The sequence below is a fragment of the Podarcis liolepis genome (assembly GCF_965112155.1).
Source record: "Podarcis liolepis genome assembly, chromosome: 14".
In the NCBI taxonomy this organism is placed as follows: Eukaryota; Metazoa; Chordata; class Lepidosauria; order Squamata; family Lacertidae; genus Podarcis; species Podarcis liolepis.
Genome location: NC_139569.1, coordinates 32,528,300 through 32,551,300, shown reverse-complemented (window position 1 = coordinate 32,551,300; position 23,001 = coordinate 32,528,300). Strand labels below are relative to the sequence as shown.

The window sequence follows — 23,001 nt, the reverse complement described above, 5'->3', positions numbered from 1 at the left end:
CAGTCAGCAGTCTAGCTGCTGCATCCTGCACCAGCTGGAGCTTCTGGACCAGGGCCAAAGGCAGCCCCACGCAGGGTGCATTGCAGTCATCAAGTCTTAAGGGTACCAGTGCATGGATGATGGTGTCTAAGTTATTGCTTTCCAAATACAGTTGTAGCTAGTGAATATGACAGTGCTCCCAGCCACTGAGGTGACTTGGGTCTCCAATGACAAAGTTGTATCCAGAAGTACCTCAAGCTACATCCCTACTCCTTTAGAAGGAATGTAACTCCATCTAGAACCTTTGTATACTAGGCTCCTTTCTATACACACGCCCTCCAATCTCCATCCAGAAAAGCAAGAGTGCATTTTAGCCAGAAGAAAACACTCAACAAAATGTGAAGCAAGGCCAGTGAGGAGTGTGGAAAGAGTCCCAAGGGCTGAACAGAGAGGCCCAGAGGGGCCACATTTCATCCTTGGCCTGAGGTTCCTTATCCATTCTAAAGCAGGATGATCAACTATTTAATTGAGCTGATTCTATCAAATTAAGAAGTGAAATAGTAAGAAACTCTATGGGATGGCAACAGGATTGGTGAGCCTGCTAGCAATTCTACAGTCCCCTTTTAAGGCTATTGCAGATCTTGAAGCAAAACCTTTGTCAGCATCCCAAAATGAATGGGCTCATGTTGCCAGAATCTGACATCTCTGCCGGGCTGCCGGCCAGTCCAGGATGTGCTGGGTTTCTTGGCTCACGCAGGGGCCTAATGCTTTTATTAGCTGTGCCCATATGCTTGATCTTATGAGTAATTGGAGGGCAATGAGTCCCACCCTAAGGGAGCCTTATGCAGCAGGATTCTTGGACATTCATATAACTGGGCTGTCCTCATAAATGGAACAGAAAAGAGAAGATGATGCTATTCATGGCTGGTCTTGAAGGATAACATGGTTGCCAGTTAACCTGCCTGCGAGATCAAGGGAAGAAATGGGAGCTTGCTTCTCTGAAACCACGAGCTCTCAGTTTAGCTGGGCCTGCAGAACATGTCACCCACCAAGCCCAACATTGTTTGCAATACTTGTTTTGTGATTGGCTGTGTGTGTGATTGCAGCAAAACAGGAGGGGAGTTGTGGCTCTGATGGGCATAAAGGGGTCACATGTTGTTTGGGTCTGATTTTAGCTGTTAATAGGCCTGAAAGGGTCTATGTTCATTCCTTTTTAAAAAGCATTTTTATACTGCTTAATATTTCAGAAATCTCTTAAGTGGTGTATAGTTTGAAAAAACTAAAACTAAACAGAAACACAGCCTAAAACCAGTGAAACAGCAAATATAAAGCAAATAAAACAGGAATTCAGAAGGTTCAGACATGCAGAACAGGATGCAATGTCAGCAAAAGCCTGGGCAAAAAGATATGGTTTTTTTTTTTATGAGATACCTGAAACCACTGACAGTTGCTACTTCTCATATGACAGAGGGGAAGGTATTCCACAGTACAGGGGCAACAACTGATAATTCCTGCTTCTGGGTCACCACCCTATGATACTCTGTAGGGTGCTGTGCCACATAAAGAGTTTCCCCAGGTGAACTAAGTGATCTTACAGGTCTACCTGGGGAGAGGCAGGCAGTCTTTCAAGTAACCTGGTCCCAAGTTCTTCAGGGTTTTATATGTTAACAAGATCTTGAACATGACCCAGTAGCTGATTGGCAGTCCGTGTTGTGTGTGAGCAGCGTTTTTCAAAAAGTAGTAACAGTGAGAAGAATCAGCCTGTTGTATAAAAGAAAGAAATATACTGTGTATAATGTACACATTGGTTTTCAAAAACCACAGAGAGAGAGAGAACGCTGCTATGATATATTTCATATGGAAATACTGCTCTTTTGCCATATGTCAGAGCCAGGTCAAGGTCACAGAATCCAGACCTGGGATGGGGCTTTTCCAATTCAGGATCCTTCCCATCTATTACAGGATCTGCAGCCTGGAACCAGAGCTGTGTTTTGAGCTGGAGTCTAAAGGGCAGTTTCTTGGTGTTTATACTAGTCCACCCAGCGAGCTGCATGGTTTTAAATCCAGCTTTCTGTCTACAGCTTCATAGTGATTTTAATAAACTCATTCATGAGCTGTGTTTGGAATTCAGTTTAATTACAGGCAATGTTGTTTTCTGCTTCCAGGAAGCCTGTGTGATGGGTACTCCAGCCAATGCTACATGCTCCCAGTTTTGGACACAATGTTTGTCCGAAAAAAGTTCAGAAGAGGTGGAGTTGGTATGAAAATGCTGCATGATTTTTGTCAGACATTTGCAGCTGAAGTTGCCCTGGGACTCAGCTGTCCTGTTTCTGCTGTCATGTACCAAGGTAAATGACTTGGTTTAGAAATGTTTGGCTTAAAAAGGTCATGATGGTTTGTAGGAAGCATAAAGAGGCTTTCTGCCTGTGTATCTATAATATTTTGCATATTTTAAGTGATTTTATTTTGCAGGCAGAAATCTCTCACATGAATGTGCATCCACTCTGCTATGAAAACATTAATGTACGGTCAGGATTTCAACAAACAACTAGCATGTTTTGCGTTATCTAATGTCATAAACGATACGTCACTTTATGGGAGGGCTAGGCCCCAGGGATTATTTTGGTTTAGATCAGCAGTTCATTTCAGGGTGTGGCTGCAAAAGTTGGAAGACAAGAAGTCTGTAGTATACATTTAGGTGTGAAATAAGTACATAAATGAGACGGTATTGGTGGTTCCTAGGCTTTAATCTCAATAGTGCATTCTTTCATCAAACCAATACAATCTATTTTAACTTGTCCTTATTGAAAATGGTATGATGTGAGGCCAAGTCTATTGAGTTACTTCTCATTATAAACAGCTGTGCAGCATCTACTGAGGCAAGCCCTTAATTTTTTTTTATTAAAAAAAAGAAAGGCCCCAGACACTGCTGTAAAGAAAAACTCAGTTTGAGCGGAAGACATAAATAAGCTCTTTTTGACAAGGCTCTTCACTGGTTTCCAAACATTGTTATAGAACGAATTGTTGCACAAGAAACTTCAGAATTCCCAGACTGATCTTTACATTCTTTCAGACTGCTCCAAATGCTCAAATATAAATAAAAATACTCAAATTGTTGTTCTGTAATGGTCCATTACATATGTAAAATGATAGATTTCCCCACCTTGTCTCATGCAATCTGTAGAGCAGTGCAAGTCCATAGAATTTCCTTAACTTGCTTGATACAAAATTCTAAATGCAATTTTGAGGTGCAATTTTGAGATAAGAGGAGTAGATAGAGAAAAGTTTTTTTCACTGTCTTATAAAAATAGAACTCGGGGACAGACTTCTTATAAGCATCTGGTTGGCCACTGTGCAAACAGGATACTGAACTAAATGGACCTCTGGTCTGATCCAGGAAGGTTCTTTTTTCATTCTGAATAAACAGGAGGCTGTTCAAACACAGCAACCCTAGCTTACTATATGTCAAGGAAGTCATATAGTTTGCCATCTAAGGAGCCCCCACTAAGACTCTTAAGTCCAGAATTGAAACTTACTGAACTGCACTGCTGGCTAGGATGCAGTAGCAGTTAAGAGGCCTATATATAATGGGTGGCGTATTCAGTCATTATTTAATGTGTTTCAAGTCCTGCAATGAACCTTGCTCATTTTTCAAAACGTGTTTGCTATATATTTGCTTTTAATGAGTACAGTGCCTAGCACACTGCTTGGCGCTATATAAATAATATGTAATAATATTAATTATTATGGGAGGGCAGGTTAAGATAGTAGGCATTCTTAGTAATAGGTTTCCATTAAGTTTCTACTTGTTTCACCTTGAACAAGTCAACTTTCCTGCTTAGTTTGTCAGAGATTCTTGGAGACCCATCCAGAGGAACAGTCTCGACTGTGGGAAGTAGAAGCCCCGGGAGACTGGAGCCAGCGTGTTAGTATCTGGCTGAAGATTCAGATGGAACAAAAGCTTCAGAAAAGTGAGTTAAAGAGCAGTGAGGGCTGTGCTGCATCACATCTGTTAATTTTAAGCTTAATGCACGAAGGTAAAACTGAGGAGGATTCCCTGGGCGATGTTTAAGTGGGAATTCGGAGCTGCTTTCTGTAACTGGTACAGAAAGATGATACAGAACCTGTGATGGTTAGTCTGTGGGGTTGGGGACGAAAAAACTAGCCTACACTGAATCAGAACTGAACATTCTTCTGAGCCGATGGTCTCATCTAGAGCACTGATCATAAATTCATCCAGAGCTGGAATCGCTACATGGATCCCTGCCTTGTCTAACATGGGATCCTTGATCTCCAGTTTAATCCCTTCCTTGTTCTTGTGGGATTTTTCTCTGTGTTAGGCATGCTAGAGTCAATTGACTAATTCTGTAGGACCTATAAGTGTATGAATAAGGACCAAACTAGACAGGACATAGTTCATTCATGCAATTAGCAACTTCATGACTGTTCGTGTGTTTTAAATAAGTATCAGGCATTGGGAACCCAGTCCAAATTGGGCCTCCCTTGGCTGTTGTTTGCTCTAAACATCTGAGATGGATCTTATAATCTGGGCAGCCTAGGACCTCCATGCTTGTGCCCCAGGGAAGCCACGTCGATGCTGCTTACATAGCAGTTTGCCTTCGCCCCCAGAGGCACACTCCATTATCTCTCGAGACAAACAGATGCCAACAGCAACAGCTCAGTGTCCCAAAGGCAAGCATGAGCTACCTTGTGTGTAATACGTTGTTGGTTTATTTAGGGATATATGTATTTCTGTTTCACTTAATACCTCTTAAGTGGCTGCAAAATCTTAGATACAGCTGAGTTTAAGCTCTGATGAGAGCAAAGCTTCTACTACTGTGAACAGAAATCCATGGCTTGATTGCATTGCATGAAGTGATAGTATTTATGTAATGTTGAAGGAATTCTAATATGTTCCCGAAAAGCCCTCACCTCCACCCCACAAACTGAAATGTAGTTTTACATGTTGCAGCACTAGCTGCATCTAGTGGTGAACTTGTAAAATTGCACCGTAAACAGAATGTAGAGAGTTTTTACTGTGCAATCAATCCTTGATATGTTTATTCAAAATGAAGTCCCACTGTATGGAGTGAGGCTTGTTCCCAGGTAAGAGTGCTTAGGATTTCAGCCTTAATTATGCATACAAATGGGTTTGCCTAGGTTATGAACCATCACATATACAATAATGTCTAGTTAATTAAATTAAATTAAATTAAATTAAATTAAATTAAATTAAATTAATTAATTCAGTTTTAAAATTCTTTCTGCTTTCAGAATCCACCCCCCAAATGTTCATGTAATCCTATGAAAGGGATTACTGTTGTTCAGTGCTGTGGAGTGAAACATTTTCCACCACAGTCTTTCTGCTGCTATATTTTTCTGCAGAAAATCTCCCATTTATAGAAACGTATGGTTTTATAAAATTTAAAAGTAACACTATGAATGAATACAAGACAAGCCAGATCGAGTAACTGGAATGGATAAAATAAGAGTCAACTTAAAATCAAAGTTGTAATTAAATTTAAAGGTGATTTTCTCTAGCAAGCTCTATGCTCGTAGATGTTGAGTTATGCTAATATTCGTATGTTAAGTATTCAGTCCCTTCGTTTTCCCCCTTAAAAGCTAAATGGCACAAGGAAAGTGTGTGCAATTTAGTTATCTTTCCTTAAAATATTTACAAGTTTTCAAAAATAATAATTTCCAGGTAAAACTTTGTATTTTGAATAAAACATTTAAATCACATTAAATCAGATGTTAAAGGTGGACTACTTTTAACTATTGTGAAAACACTGAAATATTTATACACCATGAGAAATTAACATTAAAACTATTTTGGGGGGTTGTTTACTAAATATAAGTAAAATAAACATGTTAAATCAAAATTCAAGCTGTTTAGGAAAGTTGATTCCCCCTCTCTGCACCAGTAATCCCACATAACCTCAGTTGGTGAGAGTAGCCTACTGGAAAAAGTTATAAATGAGCCATAGTCACATTATACAGCCAATTGATATACCTGCCTATTGATAACAAGCAGGCATCTTCACTCTGTTCTTTTCTGGCACCTTGCTTGAAACATTCTTGTTTAGGCCATCGTACCCAGGTGCTTGTGGGACGCGAGTGGTGCTTTGGGTTAAACCACAGAGCCTAGGACTTGCCGATCAGAAGGTCGGTGGTTTGAATCCCCGCGACGGGGTGAGCTCCCATTGCTCGGTCCCTGTTCCTGCCAACCTAGCAGTTCGAAAGCACGTCAGAGTGCAAGTAGATAAATAGGTACTGCTCCGGCAGGAAGGTAAACAGTGTTTCTGTGCGCTGCTCTGGTTCGCCAGAAGCGGCTTAGTCATGCTGGCCACATGACCCAGAAGCTGTACGCCGGCTCCCTCAGCCAATAAAGCGAGATGAGCGCCGCAACCCCAGAGTTGGTCACGACTAGACTTAATGGTCAGGGATCCCTTTACCTTTACCCAGGTGCTTATAAATGCTGATATGGATTTTAATCTGTTTTAATATTTTAGGTTTTGGTGTGTTTTACAGTATTGTAATTTTTTCTTGATTTTCTTGTTTTATCTGTTTGCAAACTGCTTTGCATTTTGTTTGTTTGCTTGTTTACAATCAAGCAGTGAGTTGAAGTTGTTGAACGCATATCAGTTTGAAAGCAAAACAGTGCCACCTACAAATCAGATAACTATTTACCCAGGCACGCTGTAGGTATGCAGAAATATATGAGCTTGTAAATTAAAAGAAAAAAACAATCTGCAAAATCACCAGTAACCAACTTTCCAGGGTTTCAAACTGGAGTCTTTCCTAGCCTGGGATGCCAGAGATTGAACATGGGACATTTTGCATGCAAAGCATGGTTCTGCTACCAAGGAGCATATACCCCCTACCTAACATTTAAAGGATGGGACGCAGGTGGCGCTGTAGGTTGAACCACAGAGCCTAGGGCTTGCCGATCGGAAGCTCGGCGGTTCGAATCCCTGCGACGGGGTGAGCTCCTGTTGCTCGGTCCCAGCTCCTGTCAACCTAGCAGTTCGAACACATGTCAAAGTGCAAGTAGATAAATAGGTACCGCTCCGGCGGGAAGGTAAACGGCGTTTCCGTGCGCTGCTCTGGTTCACCAGAAGCGGTTTAGTCATGCTGGCCACGTGACCCGGAAAGCTGTCTGCGGACAAACGCTGGCTCCCTCGGCCTATAGAGTGAGAGTCGTCTGCGATTGGACTTAACGGTTAGGGGTCCCTTTACCTTTAACATTTCAAGGAGAACAATGTTGATGCTTAATGCCAGGGAGGGTATTGCACAAACAAGGTGCCACTCCTGAAAAGACGTTTCCCTAGTTGTCACCATATATCTAAAGGTGAAGGAGCAGAGAGAAAGATAATCTAAAACAGATTTTAAAGATCAGGCAGGTTTATCTTAGTAACCTGGCCCTAAAACATTTAGGTTTAAAGGTCAAAACTTACACCATGAACAGTATGTATTTGTCAATATGTTGCTTAGAAGCTCAAGCAAATTGCTTGCAAGTTAAGCAACAGAGAGTCTCTAACTCAGCCTTCCCCGGCCTGATTCACTCCAAATGTTTTGGACTACGACTTCTATCAGGCCCAGACGGCCCAGCCAAGTTGAAGAAGGCTACTTTTACTTTCTGTCAGTCCACCATGTAACAAGATGGCCAGGTCATCACAGCTGGATATGGGTTGTGGTTGCAATTGCATGTGTGTCTTTTTATAAAATAAAATGTAATACCTGTTGCCATGGAAGAGTTACTAACCTCCTTCTATTATGATTTTGCCCTGGGAAATGGATTATGCCACTCTAGAGTCGGATGTGAGCTGCTACATGAAGAGGCTGCAAAATGATGAACCTGGGCAAGCAGATGAAGGGCGTATGAATCAGGTGCGCTGATGAATTAGTTACTTTATAATCTGGTTTTTCATAACTGCTGAAATCCTGATTATTTTAGCAGGAGGCCTGAACAGGGGAACTTGTTGCCCACAGTCAAGGCTGGGGTTTTAGTGCTAGGCCACTGATTTATATGACTATTGTAATTAAGATATATTTTGTCTTTTCTTTAATTGAGACACATGAATAATTGGCCAATATTATTCACGATTCTCTTGAGTTGGAAGTGCAGCAGCAGGGATCATTCAGTTTGTAACTTAAGAGTTAACTCTATTAGTGTGAAAGTCAACCAGTCAAGAAGGGGATGGCGTGATGAGTTGTTTTGCGTGTGTCTGTGTGTTCATTTTTTCCAAACCTTCTGTGTTTTTTAAAAACACGTTTGCATCTCTTTTACCATTTCACTCACTTAAGAGCATATATGAGTGATTAGTTCAAAATGTGTTGTTTCTTTCCCACTAGCCCCCACCTTATTCTTGTTGTGATGATGATGATGATGATGATGATGATGCTGATGCCTGTGTGTGATAACACCTAAAGGCTATATCATGGTAGCCAGTCCACATTTACCAGACTAAGGAAGCCTTGCTACAGGTTGAGTCTTGTTATCTGAGTCTTGGGGTCTCTGTATTTTGATCCAAAAACCTTGTGGCCTGTGACCAGGAAAACTGAGCTATTTCAGACTATTTATTATTTATTAAATTCATATCCCACCCTTCTTCCCAAAGGAGCCCAGAGCAGCAAGCACCACAATGTTAAAACAGTATGATTTAAAATCAAATTAAAACAAATTAAAGGCTTAAAGACACTTAAAAACCTTGAAGTCCACCTCCCTCCTATTTGTCATCAGTGTCTATGAGGCAGCAGATCCCTTTAAAATATGATCTTATTTGGAAATGCTTATGATTTGGGGCTGTACAGGTTTTTTCTCTGCTTTGTATTTATGTTATTGATTTATGTATTACTTTTATTCAATGGTTAGCATCAGTTTTTTAAAAAAATTATTGCCCATCTTTCTCAAGTTTGTCTCTATCTAAATTAATTTTTTTAGAGCATCTAAAAATATTTAAAAGCATTCACATACCCTCACAATTATTGATCATGATTGCCATGCTAAATATCTTTCAGCTATCAAAAACTTGGGTAAAGAGGAATGATTTTAAATTTCTCCTGAAAATCAGTGATGAGGCAGACAGATGCACCTCACCCAGGAGGGCATTCCACAGGCTGGAAGCCACCACTGAGAAGGCCCTGCGATGGGTCAGTGCCAACCATGCAGCAGCCAGAGGGTGGCACCAGCAATAAGGTCTCTGCTGCTGATCCTAATGCCTGAGATGGTTGATATCAATTTGAGTATGTATATTCAGGCTTCAGAGTTCAGACACATAGCGGCAAAAGCTTGGCCTCTGTTATATATCAGTTAGCTGTTGTTCAAAGTGTGTGTAAACTGACCACAAATGGAAGGAAATTTTTCATGTGGAGGAGTACATTTCATCTGTAATGTAAGGATTTATGTCTGTCTTATTTTAGAAAGTTGCTCACAGTCCCAACAAGGCTTTGCCATATGAGGCAGAGGAATTTAAAGATGACCCAGAAGAGGTATTCAACCCCGAGCCTTACAGTGAAGAATATGCTGACGAACATCAAGCTCATAAACAGCAGCGGAAAGGCTCAAAGAAAAGAGCAAGCCAAGGAGAACCTTCTGAAGACAGAATCTCTAAGCAGTTCAGAGCGACATCCTAACGTTTGCACATAGTGTAAGCAATACAAGGACAAGGTGTGAATGAATGAGGCAGAGTAGAAGACTAAACAGTGAGTTGGAAGGCCCCTGGTTCATATCTTCCCATAGCCATGGACTTGTTTAGGCGTCCCTTCCCTTCTCTAAGTTATGCACCTGCAGTGTGAGGATTGTAAAAGTAGCCTACTGTGCAGGGTTGTTGTACCAGAGGGGAAGTCCCTTGGCGCCGATGACTCTACCTGCACATCTTCAGCATGCACCCCCAGTGTTGTGGCTGCAGAGAACAGCAACTTGTAACTTCTGCCTCCCACGTTTTTGCTGTGCTAGCCGCACCAAAGTGACCTCTCCAGGGCACAAGCCTAAGCAGTGTGCATGGAGGTCCTGGGCTGCCCAGATGACAAGACTTCTCTCTTGTTCTCACTGATGTGATCTAAAGGAAAGCAGAGCAATACATTTGGCACCAGCTGGGCTGCAGGAGTTGCCAGAAGGAGGCATACATGACACCATCCAACCGTCCTAGGGACTCCCGATTTGTGTAGGGTTTACTCCTTAGCTGAAAATGTCTCTGTAATGGGAATTGGGGTTGCTTGTGCGTAAACTGCAAACTGCTCCAAGCTGGTCGTATAGCTAAACCTTTCCCTGGTTTGACAGCCCTTACAACGCAACTGTCTTAGTCACTGGCAGAATCCGTGAGTGGGCGTCTCCTAAACTTCCTCCAACATAGAAATTCTTTGACGCCAAGTCTCCTCCTAGATTCTCTGCGCGGAAGCCTTCTGTGCAGCGTGGGCGTGCCAAGCGGAGGTCCTGTGCTCTCTCCGCTGATTTCACTGGAAGAGTCTCGGAGCCTCCCCTCCGCAGTACTCTCAGCCTCCCCTTTCTCCCTGGTGTCTCCTGGATTTCCTTCCCCAGCGGAAGCTCTCTCTCTCTCCTTGCTAGTTCCCTCCCCTGCATCATTGGAGCGTCTTACCTCTCCTCTTGCCTCTGATGGCAGTTCCCTGACAGTGTCACAAAGCAGTGGGTACAGATTTTCCCTCAAGGTTTACTCCTGAAGCCTTTCTCATGAATGAGTATAGCCACAAGGCAGTGAAGGTTTTGGATTAGATGGACTGACTTCCCAGGTTGATGAGCCCCCTCAGTTTCCTCTACAGCACATGCGTGGACTCACTATTGGTCTCATCTGCTCAATCCGCCAGAGGCTGTCTTCACATGCAGGGGAAGTCCCTAACTCACCGAAGATTTGAGACCCACCAGCTACTTTCACTTGTTTTAGCTGGCTAATTGAAGCTGTTTCCCTGGATGTGACCGCTGTTGCATGCTGACAGTTTCTAGGAGCCGAACAACCCCAAAACAACATGACATATCCCCCACCAGAGGTACTAAAAAGGTAAAGGTACCCCTGACTGTTAGGTCCAGTCGTGGACGACTCTGGGGTTGCGCGCTCATCTCACTCTATAGGCTGAGGGAGCCGGCGTTTGTCCACAGACAGCTTCCGAGTCATGTGGCCAGCATGACTAAGCCGCTTCTGGTGAATCAGAGCAGCACATGGAAACGCCGTTTACCTTCCCGCTGGAGCGGTACCTATTTATCTATTTGCACTTTGACGTGCTTTTGAACCCCATACACCCAAAATACGCAGTTGTCCTTTGAGTTTGATGTCAGCTGCTGCTGTCTTTTTTTTCCATTGCCATGACCTCTGCCCTGGAGCCTTTATGTGGTTTGCTGCCAGCCTCATGTAAGTGCCTCATGGCCAAACACACTGTAAGACTGTAAGACTGTGCATTCTATCTATCTATCTATCTATCTATCTATCTATCTATCTATCTATCTATCATCTATCTCTATCTACCGGTATCTGTCTTGCTGCTTACAACTGTGATTGTTGAATAATAATAATAATAACAATAATAATAATAATAATAATAATAATAATAATAATAATAATAATAATTTTTATTTATACCTTGCCCTCCCCAGCCAGGACCGGGCTCAGAGCGGCTAACAATCAATAATAAAAACAAGTTGATTAAAATACAATTTAAAAAACAAGATTAAAATACAACATTAAAACATTAGGATGCAGCCTCTTCACAGGAGGAGAAAGGAAAAAGAAAGAGGGGGAGGGAATCAAACTGATTCTAAGCCAAAGGCCAGGTGGAACAACACTGTCTTACAGGCCCTGCGGAAAGAAATCAGATCCCGCAAGGCCCTGGTCTCATGAGACAGAGCGTTCCACCAGGCCGGAGCCAGTGTTGAGAAGTCCCTGGCTCTGGTTGAGGCTAATCTAACTTCCTTAGGGCCTGGGACCTCTAGGGTGTTTCTGTTTATGGACCTTAAGGTCCTCCGTGGGGCATACTAGGAAAGGCAGTCCCGTAGGTACGAGGGTCCTAGGTCGTGAAGGGTCTTCGATACACAGCAGGAAGCCACTATACATCCCAGTTGTGTGTGTGAAACAGCCATATATACAGAAACACAATAAGAAACAATACAGCGCATGACTCATAATTTATTTGAGGCAGGCTAAAAGAAAAGATAAAACTGTGTTATGTGCTAATGTTATGTTTTGCTGTCACCACAAGATGGTGCCACTACACAGCTTAATCATGAGTACAGCACTGCCCTGGAGAGCTCTGAGCCAAAGGTTCAAGCATGCACTGTTGTAATTTTCTTAACTTTTTAGCAGGGATGCAAGCAAGAAGGCAAAGAAAGCTTGTCTCTGATATTTGCTAATCAGATTCAGTTTAAGGCTCCAGCTGCCAAAGTGTTTGTACTTTGGGAACTTAAGGTGAAATCACAGATGCGTTCTGCATACAAAATGTGCACAAATGATATTATACGGAAATCAAGGAGGTTGCCATGCGAGCTATTGACACCGATTTCTGAGGTCTCTCAACAGCAGGCAGCCAGCTTCAAAATACCCCTTTGATTATTTATACCAAGTCTGCTTGTGGAGTATTAATAGATTGCACTCTTTCTGCATATAGTTGAGTGCATTCTAGCCGTGCAAAAAACAGATTTATATAAACACATGCATTCTCTCCCCCCCCGCCATCTAGACAAGAAAGAGGCATTATCACAGTTCAAGAACACATTCCAGCCATGTGAAAGCACTTGAGGAGGACATGATGTAGGACCACTGAGGAGTATTGGCTCCAAAGGTCAGCTAGAGATGCGCGGGGGGCAGGAGGTATTTGGCAACCAAGCCATAGCTTCCCCCACCGCTGCTTTGGAATCTGCTTTCTGGGCCAGGAGCTGCAAGTGGGGACATATACCGTATTTTTCGCTCTATAACACGCACCTGACCATAACACGCACGTAGTTTTTAGAGGAGGAAAACAAGAAAAAAAATATTCTAAACGAAACAGTGGATGTATGATTTTTGTGGTTCATGCTGTGGCCACAGACATGTGATCTGACGGTGAGTTTGGGGTAGCCCAATGCAAAAATCCTGAGGATCCATGTGAATCCGTGCTTTGTAACCACGTTTTAAGTGGGGAGGGAAGGAAAAGCACTCAAGGGACAAGGAGCATGCGTGGGGTGTGTGGAGAAGGATGCTGTTAATAATGCAGAAGAGGGGTATAAGGGGAGAAGGCTCCTGTCCTCTCCCGCTTTGCTCCTTTAAAACAAGCAGGCTCTGCTTCTCTCCCTCCTCCCTGGCTTAGAGAGCTGAAAAGTTTTGCTGAGTGGGGAGGAGAGAGGGACAGAGAGCATGGTTTAAAGCAGCCAACCAGACAGGAGCCGCTTACACCTGTGTAAGTGGTTCCTCTCCCGCTTTGCTGTTTTAAAGCGAGCCACGGAGGAGGGAAGGAAGGGATCCTCTGCTCATGACTGCAGCAGATCTCTCCCCCCCCCCGGCAGGCATTCCCTCCATAACACGCACAGACATTTCCCCTTACTTTCTAGGAGGAAAAAAGTGAGTGTTATGGTGCAAAAAATACGGTGTGTGTATATATATATATTAGCAATAGAGATGTCACAGAGTTCTGCATTTCCTGGTTTGGAAATAGTGTTCCCCTCAACTGTGGGCCTCTTCAGCTCTTGTTTGAGCTGTCATTTTAGGGCCCAGGAGCTGTGGTGGGGAGCACCAATCTAATATAGTGCAACCAACAGCACAGGTCAATTTGGACTTTTTGGCGGGGTGGGGGATAACATGAGATTCCTCCCCCCTCCACACCGATACTTTCCTAAAAACTCTCAAAATGGGAATCTCTTGCTAAACAAGGACAAATTGCCTTTCCTGATGTTTCTGATCACGCATTACTGGGATATTCCTAACATGGAAGCATAAGGTGTGTTCCAGGTATGTTTTTGTGTGAGGATCATTTTCAACAATGGGAAGAGAGAAGAAATTGCTGGTTATGTGCCAGTAGACTGAAACTAGGGAAGAGGGAGACACTGTGGCTGAAAGGGGCTCATGTCTGGGAATTGGTTAGGCTAACCCTGGGTGTGGGCCACTCCCACTAAACGAGCACATTCATAGCTGGGGGTACTGTTGGATCCAGGTATGTTGCTAGAATCTCCTGCTTCAGTAGTATGGAATGCTTGTTTCTGCTTCCACCTAGTTCACCAGTTATGGTTGTTCTTGGACCAAAATAGCCACAGTGACTCATAATCCCCCCATTTGGATTGTTGTAATGTGTTGTGTGTGGGGCTGCCTTGAAGACATCTACAGCTTGTGCGGAATGTGGTGATCTGGATCTGGAATGTCACGTTACCAGGATCACTCCCAATTCTACAGGACCTGCACTGGTTTCTTGTACTCCACTGTTGTTGTTGCTTGGCCATTTAGTTGTGTCCAACTCTTCATGACCCCATGGACCAGAGCACGCCAGGCATTCCTGTCTTCCACTGCCTCCCGCAGCCTGGTCAAACTCATACTGGTAGTTTTGAGAACACTATCCAACCATCTCGTCCTCTGTTGTCCCCTTTTCTTTGTGCCCTCCATCTTTCCCAACATCAGGGTCTTTTCCAGGGAGTCTTCTTATCCCACTGAGTCCAATTCAAAAACTAACTTTTATTTAAATGGGACCCATTTACTTCAAGGAGCACCTCTTGACCCATCTGAGTGTTAGGAGTGGTCGGGGAAGCCCTTCTCATCATTCCAGCAGGAATGGTATGTTATGCAAGAATGTTAGATAGGGTATTCTCTGCAGTTGCACTCAGGCTTTGGAATGCCCTCCCCTTAGATGCATGGTTCACACGTATGATATTGTTGTTTTGGTGCCTACATAAGCCACCACTGTCTCCCTTGCTCACACAGACAAGCCCTTTGCACCACTCCTCTGTTCAGAAGCCCTGGAAAGGTGGGCATCCAATCCTGGCATCCAATGAAACTTTCAAGGAGGAGTACCCAACATCGGAGAGGTTGAGCCCGTGCAAACAGGAAGTGAGCAGTCTGAGCAAACAGTCCGTTGTGCATAATGGCCATTTGGAGGGATATTGACCAAGACCTTCCATAGATGCCATAGGAAGTACTGGCAAGCACACTGATGCCTGTGAGTGCCATTTTTCCGACCCCTTACGCAATTAAGAGATGGGGGCAGGTGCTTGGCATGAGCTGGGATTCCTGGCTTCATTAAAAAGAAATCAGGACTTCCTCTGGATTAAGTGCGAAGAAGACTGTTGCCTGAAGAATTATCCCACAAGAAAAGGCAGTATTTCACAGGAGGGTCCATCAGCAGTGGGCTGTGCCAGGGCATTTAAGCCAAACAACTTCTTGCCTGCTGACACTAGCTTTGCTTAAATGCCAGCTCTCCAAGCTGTGTGGTTACTGAATATGTGAACATGGATTGAGAAGATCCCACAGCCCCATCTCATCTGCAGTGGCCAACCAGATGTTTGTATGAAGCCTTCAAGCAGGGCATGAGTGCAATAGCACACTTCCCCACTTGCAACTCACAGAAATTCGTATTCAGAGGCGTACTGCGGCTGACAGTGGTGGTAGAACGCAGCCATTGTGGTTGGTAACCAATGATAGCCTTACCCCCCCGTCAAATGAGTTTTTATCGTCAGTAATCATGGCACAAAATGTTCTTTCCTTGATTGTGACATTAAGATAGCAGCATAGCAAAATAGCTGTGGGGAAAACGTTTCCTTGATATGTGTAGCTCTGTGTTATATATATTTATATAATCACTCCAACACCAACAAAGGTCCGTATAGTTAAAGCCATGGTTTTCCCAGTAGTGATGTATGGAAGTGAGAGCTGGACCATAAAGAAGGCTGATCGCCGAAGAATTTATGCTTTTGAATTATGGTGCTGGAGGAGACTCTTGAGAGTCCCATGGACTGCAAGAAGATCAAACGTATCCATTCTTAAGGAAATCAGCCCTGAGTGCTCACTAGAAGAACAGATCGTGAAGCTGAGGCTCCAATACTATGGCCACCTGATGAGAAGAGAAGACTCCCTGGAAAAGACCCTGATGTTGGGAAAGATGGAGGGCACAAGGAGAAGGGGACGACAGAGGATGAGATGGTTGGACAGTGTTCTCGAAGTTACAAACATGAGTCTGACCAAACTGTGGGAGGCAGTGGAAGACAGGAGTGCCTGGTGTGCTCTGGTCCATGGGGTCACAAAGAGTTGGACACGACCAACCGACTAAACAACAACAATCACTCCATGCTCAACTGCAGTAAAATATACACCTGTGCATTTGGTAGATCAATGGCTCCATCTTGTCGGAGCAGCCAGTGTTAAAGGTTTCTGACCTGCGAGAAACCAGAAGCTGGCCGGTATTCCTGCCCTCTGTTTGGGCAGACTGACCTGCTGTTAACAGCATTAGTTCCACGCTGCCTTTGGAAAATACAGATGCATGACATGCCCATAAACCTCCCTGTATGGAGACAATAATCCCCTCCCAAGCTTTAAGCTACCTCTCCAAAGAGATGGGGGGAACTGCATATCCCCCGAAATATAAAGCCTCCTAACAGGATTATTTAGACTGGCTAATTTACCGTTTAGAAATTCTTCATGCTGTATCCTTTTGCTTTTGAAACTTTTCGGTTGAATTGCTTAACCGAGATTGAATCTGAAGCAACTGTCCACCCCCCTGCCCAGATTTTCACAATATGAGGAGAGAGAGGATTTTCTGGAATCTCAAAGTGTCTCCAAATTCTGGGGCTGCTTCAGTCTCCTCCTTCTATCCAAGCTCTTTATTTTCTCTTACTGCCTTCCTAGCCCATCTGCTGCAAGGCTGCTTGAAATGCTTCTTTTCTTCTAGCTCTGCTGAGGTCACTGGCGGTGGGGGGAAATCAGTGGAACTGAGAACTGCGTATTGTCCTGGCCTGACCTATGTCACAAGCACAAATATCTTTATTTGAATGCTTTGCTCAGAGGGCTCCAGAGCCCTTTGGCACAAGATACCTCTGTTACCGCGACCTCCTGGGTGCCCACGAAATGGTGAGGAGGGGCTATCGGGAAATGCAGAACAAAATACGCCCAGGCGGCTCCAAGAGAAAAGGTCAGGAAGGAATCCCTCTCCCTGTAGACATCAGAAGGGTCTTTAAGATGGTATTTAGCGTGGCCTGCCCTTCATGGTTCAGACATCAAAGGCATTAGCAGCACCTGCTCAGGAAGGCAAGATTTTCCTGGACAGTCAAATGCAACATTTTGAAGATTGGCCAAGAGGCGTTATGTGGAAGGGCGAGAAGGTTAGGCTGTGAAGTTTGCAAGCTCTCAGCAAAAAAAAAAAGCAAAAGCAAAGAAGCAATATGTTCTGCCTGATACATGGCCAGTATAAAATTGCACTGTTATTATTTTCCCTCTGGGGTCATAGAGATGATTCAGATTCTCAGCCTTATACTGAGTCAGACTACTGCTCCATCTAGCTTGGTATTGTCTGCAGTGATGAACTGCCACTCTCCAGAGTTTGGCCAAGTCCTACCTGAAATGCCAGGGATTGAGCCTGGGAACTTGAGCTGGTGAGGCATGCGCTCTACCAGAGGAGTTGTGGTTTTGCTCCGGTACAGAGTTGCAAACGTGCAATGGCAGGCCTGCCTCTGAAGAGAGGTGAAGTTAGGCACTGGCCGTGGAGGGAAGGGGTGGTAGCAATGGGCCTGCCACCTCAGTAGCACCACTGTTCATGCGTGCACAGAGCATCCAAGATGGCACCATGAGAAAATTCACAGTTGCGTTTTCAACCTCTTCTGAGGGGGCTTACTGTATTTCTGCACCACTACATCCCCAAGATGCAGGGAGCCGGCACAGTGCAACGGACTCAAGTTTCAAATTTCCTGCCTCAAATTTCCGGCATACATGCAACATCCAAGATGCACTGTAAGAAGCTTCACAGTTGCACATATTTTGTCTCCCAAGATGAGTGAGTGCATGAGTGTGCCTTATCTGAACCCCCCTTCCCAGATCTCTGGGGAGCCAGCAGAGCACAATCAACTCATGTTTTCAATTTCTTGCTTCTGCTGTAGCATCCAAAGGATCTCATGCACTGTGAGCATGATGTCATGGACAGATCCCTTTCCTCTTCCCACTTCCCTCTTGCCAAGGCACATCCTTACAATTTGCAGCATTCACCCTCCCGCCCTCAAAGCATTGTCGCATCAAGGCACATAGTTGCCGCAGTTCTGTGTGAGTTGTCTTGTAGTGCATTTTTCTCGCAGCACACCTGTTTATATTTGAGTGGTTTGGGTGGTTCCTCAACCGCTCAGTTTCCCCAAATCTGTGTGGCCTTGATCGTAGGTAGACAGCAGGCTTCCAAGCTAGAGCCACCAAATATCTGAACTCAACTTTTTCAAAAACAGGAGTGATTGTCTGTAGTCAGCAGGCTTTGAAAAGCTGTTGTAACCAATGTGTAGCATCAACTTTCTCCTCCTCTCCCTCCCCCCACCCGGCTCCACTCTCCCCAATTAAGGAATGTAATTTAGGATCAATGGATGGGTCACTTGCGCTGAAAGAATTAGATAATGGTAGACAGAAGCAAGTCTTGGACTTTATTAGTCTTTTAAGCCTTCCTGATTGTTAGCAAAGATCTAGGCGACCTTTAAATACCTTGTAGGCGAAGGGAAGGATAAACGCCTCGGATATGGAGGAATTGGGGTAGTGGATTAGTAAGTTTTACACTCCCATAACCTTTTGTGAATCTGAAAAAATAAATAAAATGAATGCAAGTATGTCTGTAGTTCAATGTAGTGGGACTCTTCCTAATTAATGATGTTATTTTCTCTATACTGAAGTACAGGTTGGGCTTGCCCTGTCTTACCAGGGCCTGCTAATCAGCAAATGAGCAATACACTCAATATGTACATCCCAGTATTGATTAAAACAGAAGAAGCCAGAGGTGGACAAACCTATCTAAGAACCCTGAGCCGGGGTGGCAAAAAAGCAAGAGGGTTGGGTCAGGGAGGAAAAAGGATAGTTTTGCTTTGAGGTTATTTTTGAAAACCATAACTAAGTAGGTCAAAGCCCTTAAGGTTTTTTGGTCGTTAGTTCTTTGAATGGTATGGCGGCAAATCATTAATTGTATCACCGCAAAAAGCTTTGAAGACTGCATTAATTTAATGTGACCTTGGATCAGCCAAGATCACACATTCATTATCTCAAAAAGATTCCTTGTCCTGAAACATTGATCTCGGATGCCCCTAAACGTGTTGGACAAGAAGGAAGCCATTCTTAGTTTGAACACAAGGTGGCAGTGTTGCTCTTCCCTTGGACATTCAATCCACCATTCGGCCCCCCTCAAAAATTCACCTTAAACAGAGGCCATGAACTTTTCCCCTTCGCTTCCCAGAGTGTTTTTTTCACTCACATGCTGCATGCTCAAAATTTCTTTGGTGTAATAAATAGAAATTGTGGTCTCCACCCAAAGCTGCTTTTTCACAACTGCCACAATGCGCCTGGTGTTCAAACGGGAGCATCACAACCCAGAAGATGCAGAGTTCTGTATTCAAGGTGCTGGAGATGGGTGCTGTTTGGGTGCTGGGAACTACCACCGCTGCATTGCAGAATGTTTCCAGAAGTGAGGTCCCAGAGATCTTGCCAGTTTTCAGTCGCCCAAGATCTTTTGCTACCTGATGTGATGGCCAAGGGCACATTGTGGCCGACTCCAGTTGCTTGTGCCCCTAAATAAGAATTAAGAATGGCAGTGCTCAGCCAGGTACTGTGAAGAAACAGCTTGGGAAAAGCAACTGCAACAATAATCCCTATCTTCATTTTTCTCTGAGAGGCATCTTGGGGTGATGGAGATGTTGGCTGGCCAGAGCTGCTTCCCACAGTGCTTCTCTTCGCAACACTCAATACTGCCAGCCATTCCCATCTGCTCCCCCATCCCCTGGTAAACTCATTTTGGGGTGGGGGACAGGGGTCACCTTGCACAGGGCCCATGCAAACTGGAGCTGTAGTTTGTTAAGCGGACAGAGAGTTATTAGGAGATCCATTTTCCCCTCACAAATTCCGGGAGCTGTGGTTTGTTAAGGGGCCTGACCCATTTTCCCCCTCACGGTACTACAGTTCCCAGAGGTCCCTGTGAAGTTGGATTGATTGTTAAACCACTCTGGAAACTGTCGCTCTATGAGGGGTCTCCAAACAGCTCCCAGCACCCTTAACAAACTACAGCTCCCAGAATCCTTTGGGGGGAAGCCTTGACTGTTTAAAATGGTATCATAGTGCTTGAAATGCATGGTTGTGAATGTAGCCTTGCAGCAAACACAATCCAAGAGTTTCGTGTGACACCTTAAGGCCTAACGAATTTATGCTGGCATGAGCTTTTGTGAATTCAAGCTCACTTTAGCAGATATAGGACAGGGATGGGGGAACCTCAGAATCTGGCCCTCCAAGCTTCTGCATCTGGCCCTTGGGACTCTCCCCAAGCCATACCCTCTCTGGACTTGCTTTGCATCCTCCTTGAGTGCTTTTGCCTGGCCGAAATGTATATATATTTGAACTCTGATACTTCCCTGGATGGAGGACAGAGAAGGGCATGTCAGTGTGCAGAAACAAGCTTACTGTGCAAAGGTAAAATTTACATTCTTTGCCCCGCCCACTTTGGCTTCTGGCCCCGCCCACTTCTGGCACATGGTCTTGGGCTGAAAAGGGCCCCCTGCCTCTGGCTAATGTCATCATAAACCTGCCTTTAAAACTATTTTTTGAGTAGAAGTAGTTTCCCAGAGGAAATGGAAAGCTATAAGAGGAGCTCTATTCCCCCCCTTCCCCCCATCCTTGTTTCTAGAGCTCCTACAGACCATGACACAAATGGTGTGGGTCACAAGGCCTATTGATTATGTGTCAGACCCTTCGGTGTCAGTGATCAATAACACTAACCTGTAGAAAAATGGGCAGGATTTGCTAAAACACCTTAAGAACAACATCTTTCACTGTCTGCTTTTGGAATTTGCTTCTCTCTCTCCCTCTCCCTCTCCTCTTGAGCATTGTGAAGCAAGGCACGATGAACACATGCATGACCCAAGATTTCTTTTAATTTTTAAAGGAGATTTGTCATTTGTAGCCCCGGGCTGTTGGATTAACACCTTCAAAATACAACACAGCAGTCAAAATAGAAGGAAACCTGGAGGAAGGAAATCCAGATTTAATAGGTAAAGGATGGGAGACATATTTGTATTGAGGACTTTGGATACTCCAGGAATCCAGGGAAGATTTGGATCAGTGCAACTCCCACTTTACCCTCAAGCAAGCAAGCTAATACTTAAATCAGGTATTCCTCATTCCCCCCACTAAATATGTATTTTATTGGTTTTCAACTGTTAACACCACGAACATAAGATAAAAACAAAAACAACACATGGAATACGTATTATTGGATTTCAGTTACACTGACTACAGTATTCCTTGTTTTTACTTCTTTTCCAAATCATCAAAGATAGCTTTGAATTGTTCTCTAAATCCAGTCCTTCAAAGTGCTCGCAGTTTCTTGATGGCTTTGTGTCACCTGGACATTTGAATTTGCAGTGGAAGCTGGTCTTTTGGGGCAAATGGGGCAGTGCCCCCCCAACCTCAGCCAACTACCCTCTTGCAACCAGGGTGGCAGCGCTGCCTGTCTGCTTCCGCCTCCTTATTCTCAGTGTTGCCCCTTGTGCAACTCAGTAGGGAGGAGAATGGAGACACAACTAGAATTACCGTATTTTTCGCTCCATAAGGCGCACCGGACCCTAAGGCGCACCTAGTTTTTAGAGGGGGAAATCAATAAAAAAATCTTGCGCGCAGCCTGTCCACTTCTCCCAGAGCTTCTGGGGCTGCCGGGGGAAGCCCGGGATCCCCCCCAGCCCCAAAGAGCAAAGAAGCCAAGACAGCGAGTGGGATCCATTCCGCTCACTGTCTTGGCTTCTGCCATAGCCACATGCAGCCTCTCCCAGCTGGAGGGGCTGTGTGCGGCTATGGCAATACCCCCACCTGCCGCAAAAGCCCACAGGAGTCGCACACCCTTTAAGGAGCGCGTGGCTCCTGCAGGCTTTTCTACGAGGAGGGAGAAGGGACTGACTGGCTGCATCAGTCCCTTCTCCCTCCTGGGGAAAAGCCCGCAAGAGCTGCACAGAACTTGTGTGCGGCTCTTGGGGGCTTTTCCTGCCTGCCTCCCCCCTGCATTCACTCCATAAGACGCACACACATTTCCCCTTACTTTTTAGGAGGGAAAAAGTGTGTCTTATGGAGCATAAAATACGGTACTTGGCTGTCTGCCTGTCATTGGCTCTGGCTCCACCTACTGTTGGTCTCCCTCCCTTCCACCCTACCAGTCCCAGTTGCGCCAGCTTCTGCTGGTGGCATGTGATCTGAGAAATCCAATAGCCTGGGATCCTAATCCATTCATGGTTGCTTCTGAGTTTGCCTCCCTTTTGCAAAACTATGAGTGGTTCATTCCCCCTCCCCGCCTTGCTGCTGCAATGCTCTCTAAAATTTATGCAAAAGTTGCTGCATCTCTGGTGATGATGGTGGTGATTTATATGCCTGTTCTCACTAGGCTAGCATTTAGCTGGTGGCAGTTTATCCTTTCTTCTTGGTAGGGGAACGAAAGCAAAAGAGAGAGGAGCCCATGACTTTTAGCTCTCTTTTCAGGGAACGAGGCGAGATTTTAATTATTCATGTGCATCCTTTTCATGTTGTTTCTGTTTTTGGAAGAGTTGTCATTAGAGCTGTTAAAGCTATAGGCTCTACATATATCATTGAATAAATAATAAATAAATCATACCATTAACTAACGAGTTGGTTTTCTTCTTCTTCTTCTCCCAAGTGTGCAGATGGGACAAATAATGCTATAAATGGCCGCTGAGTTTTAAGGCTGAGGAAATAAATGCCTACCTTAATAACAGCATCATTATTCTCATGCATGAGACTTGGGTGTACCTTCTGAGCCTGTGAAGTTTGCGCCGCACTGTCCATGTGGAAATCTCATTGCATGCTGCAGCCAGTGGAAGTCTTACATTCATGCTGACTG

General features: G+C 44.4%; 1 protein-coding gene across 3 annotated transcripts in view; it reads left to right on the top strand.

The window, feature by feature from the left end:
- Nucleotides 1-22,761, top strand: part of LOC310693280 (protein FAM169B-like) — a 66,056-nt gene extending 43,295 nt beyond the window's left edge. The window contains exons 6-10 of one of the 3 annotated variants that reach the window (XM_083475197.1): nucleotides 2,145-2,327; nucleotides 3,822-3,950; nucleotides 7,793-7,869; nucleotides 9,403-9,616; nucleotides 21,043-22,761. In XM_083475197.1, coding sequence (XP_083331323.1) covers nucleotides 2,145-2,327; nucleotides 3,822-3,950; nucleotides 7,793-7,869; nucleotides 9,403-9,615 — 602 coding nt within the window. In that variant the 3' untranslated portion in view covers nucleotide 9,616; nucleotides 21,043-22,761. Of the gene's footprint in view, nucleotides 1-2,144; nucleotides 2,328-3,821; nucleotides 3,951-7,792; nucleotides 7,870-9,402; nucleotides 9,630-21,042 lie in introns of those variants that run through there. The other 2 variants (XM_083475196.1, XM_083475198.1) reach the window with 2 other exon arrangements.
- Nucleotides 22,762-23,001: the final 240 nt, after the last annotated feature.